Here is a 27,256-nt window from a genome sequence, read left to right on the forward strand (position 1 = left end):
TTCTCACATGCATAGAGTCTGATTCACAAAAATAAGGCATATTTATTTAACCTGGTAACTCACCTAGTCTCCCTTCATCCCCCATTCTTCTTTGGTTTTCAATCTGTATCCCCTCCCCTGAACAAGTATTACAAAATTCCTACCCTGGTTGGTTTGGGAAATGAAGGGATAAATAGATATGCAAAACAGCATCTTGAGATGTAATAGAAAAAAATCAATAAACTCACAAGACTGGGAATGAGAGACCCAACATAGAAGACCTTGGTGTGGTTCTAGCACCAGCTGATCATCCAACAGACAAATAGTCAACATGCTCAGATCAGGCTTCTCCAGAATTCTCATATGGCATCCCTTGTGTCCTGGTTTTAATGAAAAACGCTTATGCTCTCTTTTTGATGCAGGCACTGTGTTTCTGGAATGGGCATGGACCGAGGAGGCTCAGATGCACCTGTCAGTGGTGAAATGGATGACAATTCACTTTCCCCAGAGGCTTGCTATGAGTGTAAGATCAATGGCTACCCCAAACGAGGCAGGAAACGAAGAAGTGCTAATGAAACAGATGCCTCCAATATCAAGGTAGGTCAGAAGGTTTCTCCTGCTGTATCCTATTGTGGAAACCCTTCCCAGATTCCTGTGGTTTCCTCTAAGGATGCTCCAAAGTGTGAAAAACCTCCCCAGGGAGAAAATCCAGACATTCCCTGAGCTCTGGGCTGCATTTTATAAGAGGTTGTGAGGCTTTCTGAAGTTTCTTACTCTTTTCGGGAGTGGCCATCCGAAGGTTTTCACATACTTACTCATTTCCTCTGTCTGGCCAAAAAGAAAGTCAAACACCCACCCAAAGTCTGCTGAAAGGACAAGGCCTGAGATCCAGGACAGCAAGTGGGCAAAATGGCTAAGTGACAGAGTGCTCCCTACACAGGGACGCCAAGTTCCAAAAGCTAGAGGCTCCTCTACTGAAAGGAACCATGTGGAGTGTGAGGGAACTTGGACTGTAGACAAGAACAACACAGAGCTCAAGCAGCCTGGCTTTCTTTGCCTGCGGCTGCAGCAGCCTCTCAGTCAACTCGGAAATGCACAGATATTCACCCAGCCCTCTGGCTCCTGGCCGGAGAATCCAACACATGTGGTCCCAGAGAGGCAAGCAAGAAGCCAGGTGAAAAGCATTGACTATTAGCAGGTCATCACAGTCAGGAAGTAGGTTCCTAGGTGTGTCCTAAGGAGGGGGTGGTATTGCGTCAGTGAACAAAATTAAAAGAGACTGATTCTTAGTATCAGCGCTACAACCACCTGCTGTGATTTGGGAAATGAGATTAGTCTTTGGAAAGAAAATAATCTATTAGAACAGCAGTTCTCAAACTTGAGCATGTCTCTGAATCACCTGGAAGGGTTATTAACATGGAATGCCGGGAGACACGCCCAGGGAATTTGATTCAATAGGTCTGGGTGGTGCTGAGAATTTGCACATCTAACAGATTCCCAGGTGATGCTGATACTGCTGGTTCAGAAACCTACAAGTGGTTTCAAAGATAATGACTTCCTTCCTGAGTTCAGTTTAACAGTTTTTAGTATTATTAATATGTGCTAATTTTAAAAAATTTGTGGTTTAAACAAAGTGCTTGATGGATGAATGTGCATTTTCACCACAGCATGTACAACATGGACAGAAATTTGCATTAGTGTAAGAGTCTATTCCCTTTTTCTTTAATATGAGAATGAAGTGGCATATTTACACAGAATTTAGAACATTTTCGTATCTCCCCAGGATCTGTCTGAAACAGAAGCCAACGTGAGTCTTGCAAGTTGGGATGTTGAGAAGACAGCCACCTTTGCTTTCAATATTTCCCATGTCAGTAATAAGGTCCGAATCCTAGAACTCCTTCCAGCCCTCACAACTCTGACGAATCACAACAGATACTTGATTGAGTCTGGAAATGAAGATGGCTTCTTTAAAATCAACCAAAAGGAAGGGATCAGCTACCTCCACTTTACCAAGAAGAAGCCAGTGGCTGGAACCTACTCGTTACAAATCAGTAGTACTCCTCTTTACAGAAAGAAAGAACTTGACCAGCTAGAAGACAGACATGACAAAGACTACCTCAGTGGTGAACTGGGTGATAATCTGAAGATGAAAATTCAGATATTGCTTCATTAATTCACCATCCAGAGACCAAATAATTAAAATAAAAACAACTATAGATAGGTAGAATTATATTCCTCCCCCCATCAGAATCTTCATATTATAGGTACAGTCTTTCACCAAGTAAATTTTTATAAATAAGCACTATTCTTGTATTACAAAAGCAAGGTACAGGCGGTTACCCTAATTGAACAACCACTTTCTCAGGCTTCTCATATGTGTAGCTAAGCTACCTGGTCATGTGTTGATTCTTGAAAACTGGGACCTGTATATCCACTGGGGGGTTTTGTCCCATCTTGCCAATGTGTCCCTCCCAGCAGGTGGACAGGAATGTGCTTTCATTTTATGGACTATTCTGTTGTTATTGGGGTTTTTTTTCTTCAAATTTTGAAACTCTGCTTCTCCAAATACAAGTATTAGATTGGCCATTTATCATACCTATTTGGTGCTAGTAAATTTTCAAACTAGATTTATAAATGCACTGTAATATTTACACAACCTAGAAACCAAATTGCAAGTCTCCAGTTCAAATACTTCATTAATTTCAATCAACCAAAGTTAGTTCAATAGCTTATCTCAGTTATGAGTATAATACATTTCATGTAAATTAAGTGTGTGTATACTGTAATCGTGCTATTTTTTATCATTGAAACATTTATAAACTAGAATAATAATGCCCTTAATGTGAGGGTTTGTAATGGTGCTTATTAAGACCAAAGACTTGTTAAATGTCTACACCAAGTGGTAATGGAATTTCTGTGACTGGCCCACATGTGCACTGAGGTTGGGAAGGACCAGGAACCCACCTCAGCAGCCAGAGGATTACCAGTGCACCCTTCGTCGCAGCATGTGCAATATGCCAAAATTACTCTAGGTCATTCCTGTCAGCAAGGGGTCAATGTCATAAGTGTCACAATAAAACAATCTCTTCTTTTTTTTTAGTTTACCCCTCGGCTTTGTGTTCTTGCATGGATTTGGGGTTGGAGGGGCCTTTCTGGAGGCTAAATAAAGTCTCCTGGATTTAAATTATTCTGGGGTCTGTTATTTATGGATAATAAAGGTGCCATATGTATAACCACTAGAAGAACAAATGAATACATCTGAATTAGTCCCTTACTATATTCATTAAAGATGGCAGAGTGCTGGTCATATTAACCTCACTTACTAATAAGAAATTTAGACTATCATTTCTAAAACATGATCTCATTAATCCTGAGACTTTATAAACTCCCAGATTTAAATACTTCCAAATATGAAGTTGTCATTGTCTTAGATCACTCAAATTTCATTAGAGAAGATTTATGCCCCTTTCCCTCAAATACCCAGTGTTGGCAAGACTTAGGTGTTTCATCTTTTTTCCCTAAACATCTGTTGTTGGTCAATGCTAGCCTGATTACAAAAGACTAATGTCAAATCAAATCCAATTGAATGCCATAACTCTTGGTTTCTAAATGTCCTAATTTGAAAATGCTGTTTTATTTTAGTGCAATACTGAACTGTTAAGCTCATGTGGTTGATATGAGGTAGTTTTTGAAATCCCTAAGTGTAATGAAATAATTCTATGGTAGTGAAAATAAGGTAAATTAAGATTATTGCTCAAAGGGGGAAAACTACAAGACATAGGAAAGTCCTCTCAAATTCTTTGAAGAGTTAAGCTGAAGAAAATAGAATAGGTATGTTCTGTGTTGTTCCCAAAGGCAAAACCGGGGTAAGCTGATGCAAGTCTCAGTTTAATATGCACCTTCCTAATTATGAAGCTACCCATTGAAAGGATGTGCTTCCTTCAATGTGGTGAGCTCCTGTCGTGAGCTAGCAGAGTGTCAGTCTAGGCTTAATGACAATCACTGGACAAGGATACTTTCTTCCACCTAACAGGTGGGGAACATCTTGAAGATTTTTATTTGTTTGTTTGTTTAATTTTTAATTTCCATCCAAAAACTCTTTCTCATAATAGGTGCTAATAATCATGAGTTGAATGACTCAGAAGGGAGGGACTTGTGCCCTGAATAAGAGGTTGAAATAAAACTCAAAATTTCCTTTTAACTCTACATCTATGTTCTGTGATAGAAGTGTATTAAAATTGTTAGAGAATATATAGCATATGGTAAACTACAGTTTGCATATGGAAAATGTCTTTGATAATTTAGCCAGAACTGTATTATATTCAATAATGGATTTTCTTTAAAACAAACAACAGAAGAAAATGGAATTGGCACATAGTGGATCACTTTGATATTTTTAATAGTCTAAGTCTGGATTTTATTTATTCCAGAGCCAACGATTTTGAACAGCATATTTTCCATGTTTCTGACTGTAACATAACATTTTCCTCATTGTTCCATTGTAAATATTCCTCTTGTCAAAACCCTTTTTAATCCTGATATTTCAATATGTACCTTTCAATTGTCTGTGACCTTTTAATTTCACTTTCAATAAGCAAGAATTTGGTTTTGTGAACCTCTCAGAAGCTTGAAAATATCTTGTCTCTACCCCTAGCCCATTTCATTTGCCAATAATTATTTTGTAAGTAGGGTTGAAATGAACTCAGCTGGCCTTGTGAGATGTTTAATATGCACAAACAACTACATTTTTGTTCAACAAATAGCGCTTTGCTCAGCCAAAATTGCTTTGGACTTTGCCATTACAAATACTGTTAAACTTCAGAAACCATGTTTGTAAATCAAATGAGCCAACTTGAAGGACAATTAGGTTGATACTATGTTAATATACTTAAAAGTTATATATCTATAAACCATAGCTATTAAGACATACATTAAAACCACTACACTACAATCACAGTCAGCTTTTCCACAGAATATACTCTATTCTGGGTTTAATTTAGTTTTTATTTAATTGAAGTATAGTTCTGTGTTAAAAATGCAATTATTAAATAGTTTAAGGACATTGTTTCTAAAGTTAGAAAATCATTACTGCTCATGATTAGATAAGGTTTTGCATGCATAGTTGAAGAACATTATTAATTATTTGCCAATTTTAGATACAATTTTTAAAAAGCAAACCAATATATCTTGCTAAAATTTTTTGAAACACAATATAAGCCTAACGTTTATAAGTTATGAGCGGATTCTCAATATTATTTTGACTTTAGAGTTTGAGAAAAATCAGAAGGCTATGAATTTGATTTTGCAAATTCCCATATGTATCCACGACTGGATTCATTTACAAGACTGGGTCTCAATTAAAGTTTCTGACATTGTTACAAATGTCTGAATAAACATAGGGGTCTTGTACATTTGACACCCAACATGGTTTTGTCATAACCTGGCAATATCACAAAATCTGTTATTTCAACTACTAATGAATCCAAAAATTTTTTTTTGCAAAGAAAATCATAAAGCTTTTTAGGACATGGCTGTTTTGCATCCTTGATCCAAACCTGAATTATGACTCTGTAAGTCGATGTCAGTTCATTTTTACAGTTGGACAGTGGAAGGTGTATCCTTTTCAATTGAATAAAGTCATAGCAGGTAAGTGGGTGTGATTTGCAGCTAGCTGCTCTTTCTTCATTGTTATATTTCATTCCTGTGACTATTCCCATTTCATAAAGGAATGCAATATTACCCTCTCTATGCCCCACTCTGCCCCTTGCAGAAGAGTTATAGTGCCAGCCAGACACCACAAAAACTTCTATGTACTTCTCAAATCCAGAGCTTGGGTTTGAAGCCAAACAATACTAAGATGGCAACATTAGGCAGAAAGCAGCTGCTCCATTCAGCAGTTTCTGCCTGACTTCCATGTCCCACCTGATGTGCTCTTTGCAGCTGTGCTGGGAGTTTCAGAAATAAGAGGAGATCTGTTTCCTTTTCACCATAAAATACTCTCCAGGGGAGAATCAAATCAAACCTAAATGATTAAACTTTTTCTTCTCCTGGAAATGAAGACATTTGAAAACATCCTGATGATAATCACACATCTCATCCATCCTACCAGACATTGACAGAAAGAGGTCATAGGCCTGTGTAGTTGTGTCTACAGAGTGAGCTCTGCTCTGGGTGTCCCCAATAGCTCTGTTGTGGAGAAGGCCAGACCTGCCAGGGAAGATTAATGAGATCTTGATACATTAGAATCTCAGACTGGACTGGGTTTGTATCTGTGTATTTTTGTAACTACGTGAAATCAGTATGAGGTGTTCTTCACCCTTTATGTTTTTGGTCCCCTTCATGTTTTTGGTCCCCTTCAAGATGTGTGCTGCATTTTTCTAGGGCTGTTCCCTGATCAGGCCTCAGCCAAGGTGGAAAGCTCCTTCCTGAGGCCTGCTGCTACCTGCAGTTTTGGAGATTAACTGCAGCAGGACTATTCACAAGCAAGTGTGGACCACCAGGTAGGGGCAGCAATGGACTGTGGAACCAGCTTCCCAGGAAACAGTAGCTCCAGTTTGTGCCTACCTGCTCACCCACCCACCCACACAGTCTCATACCTGCTGGGAGAGGACATGGATAGAAGCCAGGTGCACCATTCTCAAGGGCATATGTTCTCAGCTGTAAGGTTTTCCAACCTCTTCCCCCCTCCCCTGCCCAGAGCATATGATTCTTGGTTTACAGAGTTTTGACCTTTCTGAGGGCTGCAAAGAAAGTTCACTAAGATCTTAATCTTGCCCTCTGAGGAGGCTTGACCACGAGTCCTGAGACTGCAGGACACCTGAGGTCAAAAAGCTGTGCTCAAGACTCAGTTGCACCTACTCGATGGCTCTGAGCCTGGTAATTGCGAATAATAGCAATATCCTTCTCTACACTCCCACAGCATAACTACTACCTACTATATACATTCTTCTGAATCTAATTCCTCTACAGAGCTTCATAGTTTCAAAAGCACATGTGAACTATGTCTGCCTCTGATCCTTACCTTGATCCTTGAAGTTTATAATCCTCATTGTGCACAGAATTGAGGTCTCTTTCCTTAAAGAGGTTGAACTGAGACTGAAAAACCTGTGATTTTCCAATACCACCACATATACTTGATTCACTGCACAGGTCTAAAGAAGGATGAATAAACTACCACATATGGAAGCAAAATGCGAACCAATAAAGCTACAAATTTCACTTGTGATTCAAAATCTAGGCTCACCTTTGCTCTTCCAGGAACCAAGAGAAGGTCAAGGGAGAGTGAGTCACACACTTCTCAGCCCTCTTTCTTCTCCCCTTGCCCACTCTCATCATAACCTCTGTAACGCACTGCCTCCTCCCCTGCACCATGAGAGGCCTCTGCTGTCAAGGACTGGGCCTGCTTTGTCCTGCTCCATCACCCAGCTCAGTGCCTGGCACACAGTAGACACTGGATACATGTTGAAAGTTTCAATGAGTGAGATTGGAGGTTGTGAAATAGGAAAAATACCTTCAGAAGAGCAATTTCTTCCCCTCTGCTCCCTTCACCCCTCTCTCTTTATCTCCCTTCCCTTCTTTGTTTTTCTCAGCAAATATTTTTGGAAATTTGCATTATGCTTCTGCATGAAGCACTAGGGACAACTATGAACAAAGTCAGGTTCCTAGCTCATTGACACTTTAAATAAGAGGTGGTGGAGCCTCACTCCACCAATAGTACTTTAGTGGGGGCATGGTTACACTTGGTAAGCTCTTGAAGGAAGTAGCAGGATGTGTGATCCTCAGTTCCACAGTCCTAGGAGACAGAAGTCAAGGTACAGGAAACAGGAAACTTCTGTAGTAAGTCTACCCTGCACATCTGTAAGGCCTTTTGTCTAGACCTTTATGAATCACCAAAACTAGAAACACCATTCTACCACATCTCCTCCACATTATACTGTGGTAATTTCCACAGAAAGTGGTGATTTTCATGGGTGAGTTCTTTTTTCAGAATTAGATTCATAAGACTAAATGAAATTCACCCTGAAGTCCAATATATAACATATAGGCAGAGCTGCGTAAGTTAAAGCAAAGCTCAGCAGCCTGGAGTCCCTCTTCTCACTGCTCTGAAAAAATTCCTATTAAAAATTACAACTAAAAGATTTCTTAGAGTATTATTTGTTCCACAAATGTGAGAAAAAAATACATAAAATCAATTTTAGGCATTGATACCAAAACTCTAAGCCCATGGTTCTTAAATTATGGAGTGATAAATACCATGTCAACAAAAAGGCACCTTAAATATTTTTATGTTATTTGTCTGTGATAGAAACTAAGGAGATGTTCACTAACCCCGTTTATTTCCCCTTGGCCCATTAAAAGTCTATATATCTCAACTTCCTCTGCAGTTAGTGTGGGATTATGTGGTGGGATTCTAACCAGTGGGATGTCAGGAGAAGTGATATATGCCACTTCCAGGTCTGGTGGGAAAAACATGCACTCATTCACACAAGAAATAGAGTTCATTGCATTAAACCAATGATATTATTTTGGGATTTTTGTTGTTGTTGTTATAGCAGCTACCATTACCCTAATTACACACACACACACACACACACCTTTTCAACCACAAAGTGTTCACCTCTTCAGTTTTCACACTGATTGCATGTTAGAAATGTTTGGTGTACTTTTTAGAAATCCCAATGTCCAGGTGGTACCCCCAGACCAAATTAAATCAGAATCTGGATTTGAGCTGCAGTCATTATCATTTTTGAAAGCTATCCAGGTGGTTCCAATTTTGCAGCCATGGTTGAGAGCCACTGCCTTAAATCTCTGAAGACTCTGGAAGTTAGGCACATGATTGTGTTCTCTCGGGAAACTCCACCAGGTAATTCTGACATGCACCCTTTCCACTGCTGCTGCTATTCCGCAGGACACTGTTATTCCATAATAACACATGATGCTTCTTGACTCTGCAAACTGTATCTTTGCACTGGGGCTTTTGGTGCAGCATTGTCAGAGAACAACCAAGCACACGTGAGGCTGGACTCATGGCCAGATACAAATCATCTCTCCCACTAGCCTGCATTTTTGGCTGTTCCCATGGAGTCATCATCTCCAATGAGAAGACTGTTCATAGCAAAATGCTGAGGTTGCCTCCTAAAAATATGTTAATCAGAAATACGGTCCACTTAACTCAGGTTTTCTCGTTACAAAACTGGGAGATACAATTATTTCCTTTGAAGCAGATAGTTCTTTGGAGTAAAAATAACCCCTTTTTTGAGAAGCCATCAGTTTCTTCTAAGAATGCACAAGTCACATGATGGGATACTGGGCCCGGCCACCAACAGCCTGCCACCCAGCCTCCAGGCTCAGGTAGTTGGTCTTGAAATATTGAAATTGCAGGGGCTGGGGATGTGGCTCAAGCGGTAGCGCGCTCGCCTGGCATGCGTGCGGCCCGGGTTCGATCCTCAGCACCACATACAAACAAAGATGTTGTGTCCGCCAAAAAATAAATAAATATTTAAAAAAAGGGGGACTGAGGTTGTGGCTCAGCGGTAGAGTGCTCGCCTAGCATGCACTAGGCACTGGGTTCGATCCTCAGCACCACATAAATGTAAAATAAAGATATTGTGTCTACCTAAAACTTAAAAATAAATAAATATTTTTTAAAAAAAGAAATTGCAGCCTGGAACAGGTGATACATTCTTTTACCTAAAACTTAAGCCTTAAGTTTTAGTTTTCTGATTCAGAAAATCACAAAAATCAAAGCAAGAATCATAGAAAATTGGAACGTCTTTCCCAATAGAGCGTCTGAAAAGGAATTTAAAATATATTCTGAATAAGAAAACTAAATTATGTGAGGTTAACACTGCAATTACAGATGCTTGAAAAGATGTGATAAAAAAGTCATTCCAAGTATGTTTAAGTGTTATGTTACCTGCATGTAATAATTTCCCTATGATGAATACAAAGAAAGAGATCTGTCTTCCTGTCCTTCGTAAATAAATGATTAATAATAAATGTTTAATGACTATCCACTTGAAGGGCACCAAATTACTAGCCTGCCTGAAGCAGCCACACGTCAGTACAGCCTACCTTTAAATCTCCAGGCTCTAATGGGCATACATATCAGCTGTGTTTGTTAAAACAGACTTTTGAATCTGAAGAGCTAGAAGAGGATCTGAGAGTCTGCATTTCTGACACCTATGAGATGCCCACACTGCACCAATAAACCTCTACTTAACAAAACAGGCACCCAGACCACAGTTGGTAGTTTGCAGTCTGAATTTTTTAAATATTGCTTTAAAACATTGTATGCATGGTTCCTGAGCTTTTTCTGGTGTACCTGATAATGGTGCCTCACTATCCTTGCCCTGTTCCCAACCCTGGGTGCAGCCTCAGACCACACAGCATGTCCACCAGGTCCTGTTCTTTGTTTACAGTTTCTGGTCTTGATGTTCAAATCCATTAAGGTCTCTCAAGTCTACCCCCACTCAACATCACCAGTCCTCATCTCACATAAAATGTGTTCGAGGGCCAAAAATTGCAAAGTGATACTGTAATGTGTACTATTTACATATATGTGTATGTTGTTTGTGAAATTGTAGTTCCCCCTCAATGAAACTCCTTCTATCAGGGAAATGATTGTAAAGGCTTTACTACAATTGTAGCTGTTATGTTCCCTGATGCTGTATGTGTGCTTGCATGTATGTGTGTTGTGTATCTAACCCCTTTCAAAATTAAGTCCATATACATTTGAAAAAATTTTTTTGAATAGTCTGAAATGTTTCCTATTGGTTGGGCCTTTTCCCCCTATCTACTATCATTGGAAGAGTTGTCGGTGTTACCCTCCTTTTCTTAAAGGGCTTTTGTGAGATGAGGTGAGAAAATATATTAATATGCAAAAGGCATGTCAAAACTGACAGACTGAAGTGGAGCTACAAAGGCCTCCTCAACAGTCTGACTTTCCTTAAGATTAACTAACTGTGTTGGCTTACGACAACCTCAGATAATCCATCATTCCTTCATTGCTCTTATTCTTTAAATATGTGTCCTCTTTTCAAAAAACATATTGACACAATGCCCAAAATCTCAACATACCAATCTGATGAGATGGTCGATCCTCATCAACTTGATATTTTACACTGGGCAGGAGGGCTTAGTAACATCTTCCAATTCAGAGATTTCATCATATAGTTCGTGTCTAAAGCTTGTTATAAAAATATGAAACAAGGTCACCTCTGGCATGGCTTCTGCACCGTCTATTCCCAAAGAGCTCTATATTCTGCCTCTCCCTTCCCTGTCTGGACTTTGCTTCGTTTGTTCCAAGCCACAAAAGCATTTTTATCCAAATTAGATCTACCCATTTACTCACATACTGAGCAGTAAGTTACACAAAAATACACTTTGAAACCCAAGGGTAGAACTGGGCCTGTGGAGAGAGTTGGGTAAAAGAGAGTAAAGGGAGAAGATTTGTGATGGGATGGGTTGGGATGGCATGGGGGATATCTTAGAGAGGGAGTGCAGGAAGCTCATTTTACCTGTTTGAAAACAAGGTGGTTTGTTCTTCTTAGCAAATAATTATCGAGACATTCTATGAGCTTTGCACTGTGCTAGACTTAATGGAGAATGCAGAAGGTTCATAATGTTGAGCTACTACTCAAGAAATCTATACTTCAGTAGCAAGATTAGCATACGGGAAGCTACTATGTCGGAACATACACACACATAAATCAAATATTTGGTTTCTACAGTATCCCAAGCACTTCAGAAATATGCTCTTTATTCTTCACAACCATCCTGAAAAGTTAAGTACTTCTGACCCCTTGTTATTGATGGATAATCTGAAATGTAAGTTTGGTAATAATCTTCCCAACATCACACCACTAACTAGCGGCAGAGATGGGATTCAGTTCTAAATTTATGTTTTGGTCAAGGAAAATATCAGTGGTTTAACCTAGTGAAAATCTGTTTCTTGCCCAAAGTCCTCTGCAGCTGTTCCTGTTTGGCAAGACCATTTTGGAAGATCATTCTCCAAGTGTGACTCAGGAATCCAGGTTCGTTCCATCTTGAAGTCCCATAATTTCCAACATATGGCATCTGAGATCATCAAAAAGGAAGGGTGAGCGATGATGGCATGTTAGATACTGTAACAACCCTACCCCAAAGTGACATAAGTCACTTCATTATACTGTCCATAATTAGTCACATGTAAATTAGTTATAGTAAGAAGTGCAGGAGTTGGGAATGGAGTGATTTGGGAGCTGTGTCCCAGAAACAACTCACTCTAATGGAAGGAGGGCAAATATTCTGGTTCTCTGACACAAGCTCCAAAGCCACTAAACCTCACTGCTTTTAAATCACTTAAGAGGAAGAGCTAAATTATGTGGTGCTAAATTACAAATCCTGAAAGAAGTTGAAAGGAGTAGAAGATCATAAGTTTGGAACAGAAAAAGGGAACCCGAGTACGGTGCTGAAAAGTGAGAGTGAGGAAGACTGCGGTGGCTGAGAAGAACCAGAGTGGATATCCAGAATTGGTGTGTTCATGGCCACTCCCAGTGACGTTCATGTGATGCTTCATGATATATATCACAGGCTAAGTTCCCAGGGAAGGACAGCTCTCTGAAAAAATAGAGCTTAGTAAATGCTTTTCAGCTGTTGCAGACTCTGTAGACGTTTCAGGAATTTCTCAAAAATGTAAACACACAGAGGCCAGGGGTCCTGCTCTGCATGCTGTATTTGCTCTGATGTACCCAGGACTTGGAAATTGTTCAAAAGAGATGAATTATGAGTGTTCTGTAGACATGGTTGGGCTTTCAAGAACTTCCAGAGAGACAGATAGTCCAAGGTCTTTCAGTTTCATCCTGTCTAGGATTGGGTTTTTCATTACCTGAAAAAAAGAGTCAGAACTTCCTCAAGTCATGTAAAATACATCCTTTCCAAGCTCCTAAAATTTGGTGTGGTGTTATAGCAGAGGTGGTGAGAGGTCCTTCCCATTGCAAGTGTTGGCCAACACTTCCTGGGGATGTGGTGGCTGAGCTGGGCTTTTCCATGGAGTGGACATTCTGAGTGAGGCACTGAAGTGGGCAAGAACAGAGTGGCTTTGGCCAGCTGGCAGGTTCCATGTGGAAATGGAGCTGGGTTATGAGGTTGTGGTTGTGGGGGCAGGGGATAGGATGCCTGTCTGGAGTAACTTGGAATACCGTGGGCTGCTGTGGGACTATTAGGAATACCGATCCAGCAGGGGTGCACAGGATGTCTGAAAAGCCAAGGCATGAGGTGGTGGACTGCATCAGGAAGCTCCTGACTCCCCTTTGCTCATTGACAGTCACTTGTCCATGGCCCACCCCCAGGCCCATCTATCACACTGGTCACTAAGGCCTGAGGGAAAGGGCTGTGTGGGCCTCAGTCACTCACTGGGAGTGCAGTCCCTCAGGAGTCCATGCAGGAGGGCCTTTCAGCCAGGTGGTGGCATAGGGCAGAGGGAGGCACGCATGGATAAAGAGGTCCTTTTTCTGCTTGGTTGTGCAGGAACCTAGGCAGAGCCACTGTTCTTGGGGGCTCGGGTTTTCCATCTTTATTGTAGTTCCTTACAGGATTCCAGGAGGTGGGACGGAGGAGATGGGATTGCAGAGAGGACTGTGGAAGACTAAATGCAAAAGGGCACATTGCAGGACCTTGTTAAAAGAAAAGGGAGGTCAAGCCATGTGACAAGTTGGAGTGGACCTGAAGCTGTCACATTAGCCCAACAAGCCTTGGGCACTCTGCCTTGCCAGGACCCTCCCTGTGCCCCTCCAGCAGCCACTAGACCAGACCTGCCACCCACCTGCTGCCTCTTCCTGCTGCACTCCAGTCTGTCTCCTTGTATCCACCTAAACTTTTACAAGAGTCAAATGTTTTACTTCCTATCTATCTGCTCCTATTTTTTTCCAGCCACCAAGGCAAAACCACATTCTACCAATCAGCAATTCCACATAAACAAGATGAACCCTTTTGTTTGTATCATGGCGTTCGTTGGGTGGGGAGGGTGCAGCAGGTCTGTGCCTCTGATGGCACATCTGTAAAGGGAAGGTGCCTCGGCTCTGCCTGGAAGACACCCTGGAGACCTTCCTCATCTACCTGTCCCCATCTCCTCCTTCTGCCACCATCCCTTGCACTCCCAGCTCTCACATCCTGTGAGAATCCATGACTAGGATAGCTCCCCACAAGTCGTTCTCCACCTTTCTGGTTTCTTTGGGGGCACAGAGAAGGTGCTGGAAAGAATAAGGAACCCAGGTGTTGCAAACTGCCGTAGATAGTTTGGCAGCTCCATCCCGACCTGACTTGTGTGATCAATGTCAATCTCCTTCTGAGAGAAATGACACAGGACCCGGTGCTCCAAAGTTCTAAAAGTCCTACAGTTAACTCTCAGGCCCAGGCTTTATTTGGAAAAAACTTTCCAACTTGCAAAGCGCTGTCATGCAGGCCTGTTCTTCCTAAGACTGAGGATGATAAACAGCGACAGTGGAGCCCATGACCTGGCTGCTGTGTGTTCCAAGGGAGGGGAAGCCTTCCTGACCGCAAGAGGCACCCCACACCCTCTCTCCTCCCTTTCTCACAGCCTCCTACCCCCCAGGGAGTGCTGGAGGAGATGAGCTAGCGCTCAAGGCTCCCAGCTCTGGCAGCTCTGGACCACTCCCTCCACCTCCTAGCTGCAGCCCACTCACGGATGTTCCTGCCTCGGATTTGAAGCTGGAACCAGAGGGTCTCAGGAGAGGAGCCCAGCAAATTGGGTCAGACTTCTGTGCCTGGATGGGAGATTCCTTGGAGTCACTGGGTATGTGTCGGCTGCTAAAAGATTCCACTCTCTTCTCCCAGCTCCTAAGACGCCGCCCTCCCCTTAGGGAGCTCCAGCTGCCAAGGAACACTGCTCTGTCCTCTGGCTGCTAAGGCACGTGTGCTTAATAGTAATGAGCATTGTTTATGGAACCCTTGAAATGTGTCAGGCAGCCTGCTATAACCACTTCACAAACGTAACTGATTCACTAGCTTGGGATATAAAATATAGTCACATTCTCTTGTGCATGCACACTAAATGCCTCAGCCCCTGCAATGTCTGTGAAGGATCCAAGACCCCCACGAGTCTTCCTCAGTCCAAAGGGTCAGTCCGGTTGGGCATGGCTCCATGGCATTGAGCACAACACCTCCTTTCTTCTTCCAAGGAGCCTCGTTTTTTGTTTGTTTGTTTGTTTGGGGTTTTTTTTTTTTGGCATTAGTTGCCTCTGCTCATAGTCACAAACCCCCCCACTGGAGGCACCCCCCCCCCAGTGAAACCAATGACCTGGACCTGAGGCAGCCTCTTATTCCAGGAGCCAGACCCCTCCACACAGGCATTCCCAGCAATGCCAACAAGGCCAAAGGCACTAGGGATGTCAGAACATGCACCTGCTATACACCACTGTCTTCTGTCTATGCCAGTTCAACACAGCGACCCTCAGTTGTCAAGCATCAGTTCCCAGATCTGCTCCTTACACACAGTGCTCTGATTCCAGAATGACACAAAGTCATTCTTCCTGGCCCAGCTTCCCACTGCACTTTCTACTGAAATAAGGATCTCATCCCCATATGTATGGAAGGGCCCCCTCTACATATGTGACACCAAAACTATTTTTTTTCAGCACAACTGGCATGCTTCTCAAGAAAAGTCACCCAACCTTCTTATTAGTGAGCAATCTTTCTAAATTCTCACACCTCTTTGTGTTATTTTCATTTTGCAAACAAAGCAACTGATGCAGTGATGCTAAGGGAATTGTTCAAGGTCATACAGCTAATACATGGTAGACATGGGATTCAAACCTGCACTCTGAACACACTCTCCGCAGGACTGCTGCCTCATGCTAAAGCAGTTGTGGTCGGGAAACCCATCTGAGTTAAAGTCAAGGAAAGATGTTCCTTAGGTAGGTACATTTGGGTCCCTATGGAGCTGGACATGAGGAAGATGGGAAAGCCAGGAGGAGGTGGCCAACCTAAAAGCTCTCGTGTGAATCCTCCCAGAGGAAGGGAACACCCAAGTGGTTGGTGAGTCGTCAGAACATGTCATGCAACATGTGGGGTGGGGTGTTTTAGTACATGCATTGGCCTTGGACTGTGGCCTGGTCTGGCCTGGCACTCTTTTTAGGCCAACAACCAGGGTTAAGAAGAACAAGAAAGGTGAAATGTGAGAGAACCCAAGGACATGTGTGTCAGCCATGAGCCTCTGTCCACTCCTAAGCTGTCTTTGGCCTAAAGTTCAATGCTAACCTCCTTGGCCATAATTGCCTCTACACTGGGCCTGAAGCTTTTTGGACAGAAATCCATGGGAAGTGATTTTTTTCAGATCTTACTTGAAAGCCATTTGGATAAATGAACTTGATTTTTTAGTACCACTCATGTTACCCCCTTCTGTCCCAATAAAGGCCCATGACAGTGAAATACTATCTGCTCCAAACAGAAGTTCAGATGGAAAATATTTGGACAGAAGTTAAATTTGCATCCCAGTCAAGAGTCAAGCCATTGATGGAGAAATCAGAAAGCTAAGACTATGGGCACAGAGAAGAGAAGGAACAGGTGGCACTCAGAGAGTCTGTATTCTGGGGTGAGAAGTAGAGAAATGTTTACAGGAAGTAAGTGACAAACCACCATGGCAGAGCGAATACAGGATCCAAAGCTGCACACATGGCCTATGCATAAGGAGCGTTGCCCAGATAGAACACAGCAGGGAGAGGAGTGGAGACTCAGGGCTCCTTGCTTAGGGTCCACAACAGAAGCAGTGATGCATTCTGGGCTTTCCTTCCTGAATAATTCAGATGGGGTGTCTCTGCCCCTTCCATCTGGTATACTAGGTTTAAATCCTATCACACACACTCCCTTACCCATGACTAGCCTGTGGACTCCAAAGTTCTCCCTCCAATTTCTATGAATTCCTGAAGCTTGTATTATCATTTTGTCCTTAGCACCCACGCCTCTGTTTTCTAGTGTGTTTTGTCTGTTATGCATCATTGTGACCCAGATATGAAAACACAACAGCCACCTTCTATTTTTACACACCTCCGCCCTCCTCAATTTCAAAGTAGACTTTGAAGGATTTGGGTTGGCGAGGGGAGAGAGGAGAGGCTACACCCCAATGGTGTAAAGCAGTTGTATGGATAACAATGTTTTATTCTTATGTCTGCTTGCCTTTGGGCTTTTTCAAGGAGCATGTTGCTACTACATGTGGCTAAACATATGACATCTCTTTCATGACAGGGGGTCGATGTTAAAGCTAACAAGAATTTACCATGTGCCAAACACTATTAAGTCATTCATGTAAGTAATTTTATCCTCACGATTATTTCCATTTACACACTAGAAAAAGTTATTAAAGACTGAGTGGTAAAGTAACTTCTCCGAGGGTACACAGCTAATAAATAACAGGAATGGGATTTGAGCCCAGGCAGCCTGACTCCAGACTCACACTCACTGCTAGTGCCTGTCTAGATCCCCAAGACAACCCAGCACCACTGGGAAAGAGTGAAGAACTCCCACACGAATAGCTGGACCATCTATGTGAGAAGCAGAGGATGGAAGGAGAGGGGAAGCAAATGGAAAGGCTTCACTAATGATTAGATGGATAGTATCTGGGCACTGAGAGAGGATGGTCTATTTCATACTTTGCTCTGGAAGTCATGGTCTCTGGACTTAGGTCAGAGCAAAGCCCAGAAAATACATAAAGCTCTAGAGGAAGAAGGTAGCCTTAGACTGAACCTGGAGAAACGGGGTATGGGAGAGAAGATGAGACCCAGATTTCTTAGAAGTCTGGGCAGGAGGTTCCATTTCTGTTCCCTGCTGCAGAAAAAAAAGAAGGTTCTTGACCACTTGCCACTAGTAATGAGAATAATAGGACATAAGGCAGGGGAAGTAGAAAAAGATAAGACTCTCTTAGGTGTCTGAAGGTTTTTAAATGTCCTGTGTGCACATTTAATCTTCAACGTTTAATTTTTTTCTAGAGGTAATGTTTTCTAATTATATAAATAATATTTCCTCATTGCAGGAAATTTGAAAACTACCAAAAGGCATATAGAAGGAAATCACAATTTCTCAGATCAATAATATTCTGTTGGAAGAAACTCATACATATATGGAAACTTATTTTACAATAAGCTTACACTGTAGATAGATGGGAAAAGTGAATTTTTCAATAAATGATGATAAGTAGATCCATTTGCAAAAGAAATTAAAAATTTTCATTTGCAAGATTTCTTCCCAAATCTAAATATAAGCTATATGTCCCATAGAAAACATAGGAGAAAATATTGTCATGAACTTGGAGAAGGGTTCTTAAATTAGGCACCAAAGACACTAACAATACAGAAAAGTTGATCAATTCAACTTCTTCACAGTTAGAAACTTCTGTTCATCAAAGACCTATAAGGAGGGTAAAAAGAAAAGCAACTAGTTAGAGAAAATATTTACCATGTATATGGCTGACAAAGGCTGAGTAACCAGAATATATAATGAACCCCAGGGCTTAGATGATAGCTCAGTGATAAAGCACTTACCTAGCAAGCACAAGGGCCAAGGTTTGACCACCAGCACTGCAGGAAAAAAAGAAAAAGAAAACATTTTATGAATTGATAAGAAAAAAGAAGTTCTTGAGAAATAAAAACTTAGGTCTACTCAAAAACATGTAAACAGTTTAAATAAAACGCATTGTCATCAGATAGTGGAATATTTTTCACAAAAAAAAAGCAATGAAGTACTGATACATGTTATAGTATCAACATGGGTGAACATAAAAAAATTGTAAGTGAAATAAGTCAGTCACAAAGGACAACAGATTATGTGATTCCTTTTATATGAAGTGTCCAGAACAGAAAAATCTATAGAGATAGAAACTAGATGAGTGACTATCTAGGCTGGGGGACTATGGGAAAACTGGGAATGATGGCTGAGGGTTGCAGAATTTCTTTTTTGGATAATGAAAACATTCTGACATTGATTGTGGTGATGGATGCACAAATACATGAATATACTAATAGCCATTGGATCATACATCTTAAATGAAAGGAAAGAGATGGCATGTTCAAAAGGATTTAAGTGAAGAAAATTTAATAAAGACACTATTTAAGATGTGAGCAGCATTAAAAGAGCCACAAGGATGACAAACCTCTGGAGACTAACAATGGGATGACCTTCCCACAGGTAAGCCTCAAGTGCAAGAATGGAATATTACCAGACCCTTGCAAGTGCCAGAACTTAACAAGTGCAGTGCAGCTGCCACCAGACGGTGGGGAAGCTGAGGAAATCAGGGGATAAAACCCTCAACTCTTCCCCACCCCCTCCCCATCTCATAGAACGGCGCCCCACTTCCCAAACTAACTAAAAGTCTGGTGATGTGGTTCTTAAAAGGACACAGAGCACAACGGAGGAAAATAAAGAACGAATGGAGTGAGAGGAGGGGAGGAACAGAAAATGACCTGCACCTCCCATGACCTAGCAAGTCTGCTTCAGGTTTATATAGTAAAGAAGCTCAATGCAATGCTCAGGTATGAGAACACTGTAGCAGCGTGGTCTGAGGCAGGCCCAAGGTGGAGATCACTCAAGTGTCCACCTAGAGTACAATGGAGAAAGAAACTGCACTGTATTCACTCATACAAAGGAACACTAAAGCAATGAAATTAACCCAACTAACCACACAAGGGCAAGAACAAATTCCACAAACATGGTGTTGAGTGAAAACACAAGTCAGATTCTACAAATATAAAGTTCAAAATCGGGCTAAATTATTTCTATTACAGAAGAATACACATAGGTGATAATAAAATATATAGAATTTATATTATATAAATGTTTATATATATTAAATTACATATGAAGAATGTAATTCTCATAAAATCAGGATCATGTTTACCTTGAGTGAGTAAGTGTGTGTGTGTCTGTGTGTGTTTGTGTGTGTGTGTGTGTGTGTGTGTGTGTGTGAAATAGAGTCACAGAAAGCTTTACATACTATATGAGGGGAGGGGGAAGGAATACGGGCCCTTTGGGTGCTGGCAATGTGCTATTCTTGATCTAACTGCAGTTATACAGATGTTTACCTATAGTCATTTAAAATGTTTATTTACATATTTGTCATGTATTTAGTGATAAGAAATTGAAAAAATTTTGATACCATTTATATGCATTTGCTAGGTATGTCAATATATATTTGGGATTATTATTGCATTTGCAACTTTTCTTACTTAACACTAGAGTATAAGTATTTTCTTATATTAATAAAAAGCTCTTTTCCAAGTTAGTTTTCAGGCTATAAAATATTGCCAAATGGTGTATATTATAAAGTACTCTGTATCCCCTTATTGAGAACATCCAGGTTGTTTTATTACTGTCTCATTTATAAAACTTCTTGCTCCTTTTCATGAATAGTTACTTTAAGAAACTCTAAGCCAGATTTTTATATCCTACCCTTCCTTTGGGTGATAAGAGAAAAACTCAAAGAATTTTAGTTAATAGTTCCAATTGATCCCCAGTCTAGGTTGTGTCTTCCTACAATTAGCCCCATCACCCACCCTGCTACTTGTCCTTCATGCCATTTATTGTAACTGTAAATTGTTAATTAGTTGTTCCTGACCTACTTGGTTAGTGTCCACCTCTTCTACCCACTCCCCCCTACACCTCCACCCTCCCAATCCCTATCGCTGAGGGCAGAGAACACATTTAAATACGACACAAAGCCTGCCTGACACAAAGGTGCTCAAATATTTATCAAAGCATGAATGGATGAGTGGATGAATGAATGGATGGATGGATGGATGGATGATTGGACACAAGGACTGACAGATTTGGATTTGAATCTTTCTGTCGTTCTGTCCTAACATCATTGAAAATGAGTCCATCTCCTCCAAGAAATAAAGTCACCATATAGAGACAACACTGAGTGTCCAAAGAGAGGCCTCTTAACCAAAATTGGGAGAGACAATGATGTCTATCCCTTTACTGGGTGTGATTTGGAATAGAGTGCTCCAAAGTCCTTTCTACTTCCTAAAAATACTGTTTTCAGTCACTGGCCCCTTCCAGGACTGAATACAGGATGAGTAGAGCCCTGTACCTGATTAGAGAGAAAATATTAGTTTAAAAGTAACTGAAGTATTGGAAGTCCTAATCTTTCCTACTGAAAAAAAAAAATAAACCTCTTTTTAAAGCTTATTTCTCTGGCCATATAAGTAAAAGACCTTCAAAAGAATGAAAGGTGGGGGAGAACCCTTAAATTGAAGTGCAGTTCAAAAGAAAGCTATTACTCAAATTTGGAAAGGCTTAAATAAACGATGCATTTTTTTTAGTAGTTTGTCTCAAAAAAATGAGGCCACTATGTCCATGGCTCATGCTTTTTTATACTCAATTGAGAAGTATTCAAAAAATGGTGAGGCTCCCCCACACCACCCTGCACACACCAACCTGCACACACTGCCTTGCACATTCTTATTGGAATTGGGAACAAGTAATATTTCTTGTTAGAATATAAAACAGGTTAAAATAGTTCACATATGTTACATAAAATTATTTTTTCAAAAACTTTTCTGGAAAGAGACAGAATTGTGCGCAATGGAAAATTGAAAATTCTCCAATTTCAAAATGAGTCAGCAAATAACTTCTCCATGACAGCGACCTGGGAACCCTGCTGAACAGACAAACCTACTTTAATGGGAAATCGGCTCGGTTTCCTGGCCTGCAGGAGCCATAGTCATCTGAAGACAGTTTTTAGGTGATGTCTATGTCTTTGCCTTTGAAATTTATTAGGAACAGTGTATGATACTCCCAGGACAATATTTACCCACAGGAAAGGATTTGCGTCTAATGGAATGTGATTACATCAGGCCTCCACATACCACCCAACTTTCCGGTCCTTTTTTTCCCACATGGTGCAAGCTGTTTGGTTGACTTCTGGCTTTTAATTAGAAATTCTCATATTTGCAGAGAAATCATTGACACCTGGATTCATGCTTACATGAATCCCCAATCCTTGTCTTTCCCCCTTCCTGATATTAACTTCCCCTTGCTCCAAAAGAGGAAATGCTTTTGCCAAGGATTCTTAATCCTTAGCAACTTGTTCCCCCACAGGAAAGTGGGGAAAGCAGTGAGAAAAGAAGAGATGATGAGTTCTCTTTGTGAGAGTCCAAATGATTTTGGCCCTTTATGGTGCCTTATTTGGAGACTTCCTTTTCTTTGAGACAATGTTGCCCAGTATGTAAATTACTATGTATGCTTAACTGATTAAATCAGTGTTCCATTTCCCCCTGGAACTACAGAATGAGAACTTAAGAGTGTCAAAATCCTGAAGCAAGAACACCAATTTAATTAGTACTATTCCCCAGCTTCCTCCTAACTCTACATCCATCTAGTTGCCTCAAATTTTCATTTAGCTCAAAATTAACTTTCCTATTAAAATGACGTAAATGGTAAGCAATATCTAGTTCACAAGACCAGCTGGAGTTGAAAAGATGCTATCTTCCCCTTTCACAAACCCAGAACTAACCAGATGGACGTGCTGTGTAATATACTGGTCACCTTTTGTCTGTCTGCCCAGAAGCCCTCTCTTTTTTTCTGGGAATAGCAGTGCCCTCTTTTTGGCTTCACCATTTCTCTAACCAGGTAGGTTTTGTTGAAGCAGTAGGACCAGAAGGGCCTACCAGACTCTACCAGATAGTCTGCCTAAGGTTCTGATACACTGAGAAATTTAATTTATCTAGCAGGATTTCCAGTGAAGCAGTGGAATTCATTTTTACCCAGAAAAGCTGCTAATGGGTTTTGCACCAAGGTAGATTCAGAGGCCATGTTGAGATAGATTGTACTGGTGCTTCCTGCAACCACCAATGTCCTCAGTTACACAGACTTGGCTGCTCTCCATGGGAAAGGTGTGTCACACAGTCCAGGCTCAGAACATTGAGGTTTCAGTGGATGTCAGCAGAATTAAAGACCCTCTGATGGATTGAGACAGTCCAGTCAGAGGTTCCCAAGGACACTAAAGGCCCCAGGGAACTACTCCCCAGGCAAGAAGGAGGAATCTGGATCAATTAGCAGGGTTCCTGGTTTATAGAAAGAACTGGTTCCAGGAGCCTAGCTGGAGCTGGAATTTTCACTTGCTTATCAAAGTCCATCCACCTCAGTGTGATGGTGGTTTGAAAGGCAATAACTAATTCTCAACCTGTGAACACAGAGAGCCCTAACCTCAAAGCCCAAGGATGAGGTGTATTCAGAGCCAGTGCAGGGCTCCTAAAAGCCTCATCATCACAGTGGACAAGTATGCAGGGGACTCAGCAAACCAGGCCAAGGCTTTAGCAGCACCAACAAGCTAGACCTCCAAAGTTGAATCAACACTTTCAGATTGAACAAGTTTCTTGGGTTTCTGTGCAATTTGGGGTGGGAACAAAGGCTTCAGGAATAAACACCGAATTTCTTACTAATACAGGCAGGTGGAAAACGTTGTCAAACAATTAATTGGAACAAATAAAAATCTAGAAACTAGATAGACACCCATATTGGTTAAATAGGCTACACTAGTGACATTCCCCACACTCACCTCTATACCCAAATATTTATGCAGAAGATTTTTTTTTAATGTACACTTTTCTGTCAGTGATGTAAGAATTGAAAAAAAAAGGGCACCTTTGTATGAATGGTTTATCAGTCAAGAGGTGCTTGCAACAGAGCTTTGAATGCACATCACTACAAAGTACTTGTGCATTTCTCATGCACATCTATTTAATGCGTCTGTCCAGAACTTCAGAGTTAAGTCCGAATCATCTCCTTATTTATTTCAGCAAAAACATTCATAAATGAAAAATCAAGACCAAAGAGGACAAAATACTTGAAACCAAACTCGATAAGGTAATGATTTAGCAGATTGGTTTATAAGCATGAATCTAGAACAAAACTGTCTCAGGTTTGACTACTCACTAGCTACATGACTTTGAGAAAGTAACTTGAATTTTCCATACCTCTCTTCCTTATAGAGTAATAATAAAACTCTTAGGGAAATTGTAAGGATTAAGTAAGTGAATACATATAAAATGCTTAGGACAGTGCCTGGCATATAGCAAGCACTTAATAAAAATTAGTCATTATTATTACTATTAAATACATTAGCTTATACAAGTTAAATAATTGTGCTATGATTAGTAATAATAACAATAGCAGATATCAATTGCTTTTGTAGTTCAACAAAATTTCCTCTTCTGGTAATAGCACTTTTATTTGTGGAAAATACTAGTTTAGGGAAGGACCTAGTCCATCCAAGGAGACTTAATCCATTAAATTTGTTGTAATTTTCAGAAAGGGGAAATAGCTACTAGAATTACTAGCTGGGTGGATAGTATAAGCCTACAATGACCAAAGGCTGACTCAGAGAGACTATCCTACAAATGAAGCCATCTGAGTAGACAGTTGCATTAGGTATCTATTGCTACATGAAAAATAACCCCAAACCTAGCAAGTTAAAATATCAAGTATGTATTATCTCACATACTTCCTGAGGGTCAGGCATCTAGGAATGGTTCAATTGGGTAGTTCTGGTTGAGTCTATTAGGAGGTTGCAGTCAAGTTGTCATCAGGGACTTCAGTCATCTGGAGGCTTGACTGGGGCTAGGATTCACTTTCAAAGTAGCTCTATGAGGTATCAACAGAAGAATTCTGATTCTTTTCATGTGCAACTCTATGTAATGCTGTCTAAAGCATAGTAACAGGTGTCCTCCAGAATAAATGAAATGAGAAGAGAGAATTAGAGCTGAGAAGGAGGGCGGGAGGGAGAGAGAGAGAGAGAGAGAGAGAGAGAGAGAGAGAGAGAGAGACTAGTCTCCAAACTTGGAAGACACTTATTTTTTTCTGCCATACTATATTGAACACACAGAACAAACCTGTTACAGTGGGAAGAAGGATTCAATTATATAAGAGTGATATTATCAGAAGGTCTGGATCATTGGGGGCCACCTGTAAGGCTAGCTACCACCCAGCAGAACTAAGAAAGAGAGGGGTAGACTGAATCTTTTTGTTTGTGTTAATTAGTTACACATGACAGTACAATGATCTTGACATATCATATATTTTAATCAGATGGGATATAATTTCTCATTTTTCTGAGTGTACAGGTTGCAGAATCACATTGGTCATGCAATCCAGCAATAATAATGTCAATTTTATTCTGCTGTCCTTCCATTGCCCCCTTCCACTCCCCTCCCCTCCCATCACTTCTCTCTACCCAATCTAATGTGACACACTTCTTTTTTTTCCCCTCACATTGTCATACCTGTATTCTGCATACCGAAGAGGGTCTCCTTCCATCTTCCATGCAATTCCCCTTCTCCCTCCCTCTCCCTCCCACCTTATCTAGAGGTAGTCTTCTTCTCATGTTCTTCCTCCCTACCCCATTTTGAGTCATCCCCCTTATATCAGAGAAGACATTCAGCATTTGTTTTTTTGGGAATCTTACTGACATTTCTTGAGTCCCTGAGCTATCCATGTCTTATATGAATTAGTGTTATGGTTTACATATGAGGTGTCCCCCCAAAGCTCATGTGTGAGACAATGCAAGAATGTTTAGAGGTAAAATGATTTGGTTATGAGAATTATAACCTAATCAGTGGATTAGTCCACTTGAATGGATTAACTGAGTGGTAACTAAGCAGGAAGGGTATGACTGGAGTAAGTAGGTTACTGGGGTGTGACTTTGGGGGTTATATTTTGTCCCAGAGGAGCAAAAGTCTCTCTGCTTCCTAGCAGCCATGCCCTGAGCTGCTTTCTCTGTCACACTCTTCTGCCATGATATTCTTCCTCATCTCGGGTCCAGAGGTATGGAGTCAGCTGACCATGGACTGAATCTCTGAAATAGTGAGCCACAATAAATGTTTCCTCTTCTAAGTTGCTCTTGTCAAGTCTTTGGGTGACAGTGATGCAAAGCTGACTATAATTAGTGCCTTTCTGTGCTTAGGTTGTTGTGAGCTGTTTTTTTTTTTTTTTCAGTGACTTTCTATCAAAAGGATCTTGACTAGTATAATTGAGCACTTAATCAATGCCAGGAGTGTGTTATGTCCTTTACATGGATTATCTCATTTAACCCACGTAACAATCCCATGAGTTAATGACTCTATTTAGTTATTAGTGCTAAGAATTGAAACCAGTGTGCATACTTGGCAAGTGCTCCACCACTGACTATACCCCCAACCCCTAATTTCCTTTTTCAAGATATGAATGAACAAATAAACAAATAAAAACTGAGGCTGAGAGAAGTTACATGGTTTGGAAAAAAAAAATCATTCAACTGGTAAGTGATTGTTATGATTTGCATCTTAAATGTCCTCTAAAGATCCTATGTTGAAGGTTTGGTTGCCAGCCTGTTGGTTACTGGGAGACGATGGAAACTTTAGGAGGGGGGCCTAGTGAAAGGAGTGAAGACATTATTCTTGAAGAGGACTTGGAGACTGCAGCCCTTCTTCTGTTTTCACTTCCCAGACACCAGGATGTGAGCAGCTTTGCTCCATAAATTTTGGCATCACCACAAGCCTGAAGAGATGGGGCCAAGCAACCATGGGCTGAAGCCATATGCCAAAACAAGTCTTTCCTCCTTTTTTAATATTTATTTTTTAGTTGTAGTTGGACACAATACCTTTATTTTATTTATTTATTTTTAGGTGGTGCTGAGGATCAAACCCAGGGCCTTGCATGTGCTAGGCGGGTGCTCTACTGCTGAGCCACAACCCCAGCCCTGTATTTCCTCCTTTTAAGTTGTTTATTTCAAGGATTTTGTCACTGTGATGGAAAATTGACTAACACAGTGGGACATCAAGTTTCAGGTCCAGGAGGTTTTACTCTAGAACCTAGTCTCTTAGATTACAAAAGGTTACTATTCATGCATTTCCCCCTCTTGACTCAAGTTCTTATCCCCCATGAGATGGGCTCTCAGCTTGAAGTCCCCTGTGGAGGGGCTCACATCCAAGCTGACACGGGGCTTGTGAACTGAGTCCATGGCTCAGGATGCAAACCGCATGAATCACAGGAGGGAAAACTGCTGCCCTGCTAGGCCATTCCCACCATGGCATCCACAGGGTGTATCCAACAGAGGCCAGAGGCCAACCACTCATCCATCACTGACCCAAAAGGTGCCTTCAGTTTCTGATGCTAGTAATTGAGGACATGTGTTACTCTGAAAACAGTCCTGGTGGGAAATGGCCGGGTGGTTTTTCCCCTCTACACTTGGGAAATGAGAGAGGAAAAGAGTCCAGGAGGGAGAAGGCTAAATATTTTCATTTTTGTATGT

General features: G+C 41.1%; 1 protein-coding gene across 1 annotated transcript in view; it reads left to right on the plus strand.

The window, feature by feature from the left end:
- Positions 1–3,166, plus strand: part of FBN1 (fibrillin 1) — a 226,502-nt gene extending 223,336 nt beyond the window's left edge. The window contains exons 65-66 of the mRNA XM_081290687.1: positions 402–576; positions 1,763–3,166. Of these exons, the coding sequence (XP_081146813.1) occupies positions 402–576; positions 1,763–2,152 (565 nt within the window). The 3' untranslated portion in view covers positions 2,153–3,166. The remainder of the gene's footprint in view (positions 1–401; positions 577–1,762) is intronic.
- Positions 3,167–27,256: the final 24,090 nt, after the last annotated feature.

The sequence above is a fragment of the Spermophilus citellus genome (assembly GCF_964194105.1).
Source record: "Spermophilus citellus genome assembly, chromosome: 4".
Classification (NCBI taxonomy): domain Eukaryota; kingdom Metazoa; phylum Chordata; class Mammalia; order Rodentia; family Sciuridae; genus Spermophilus; species Spermophilus citellus.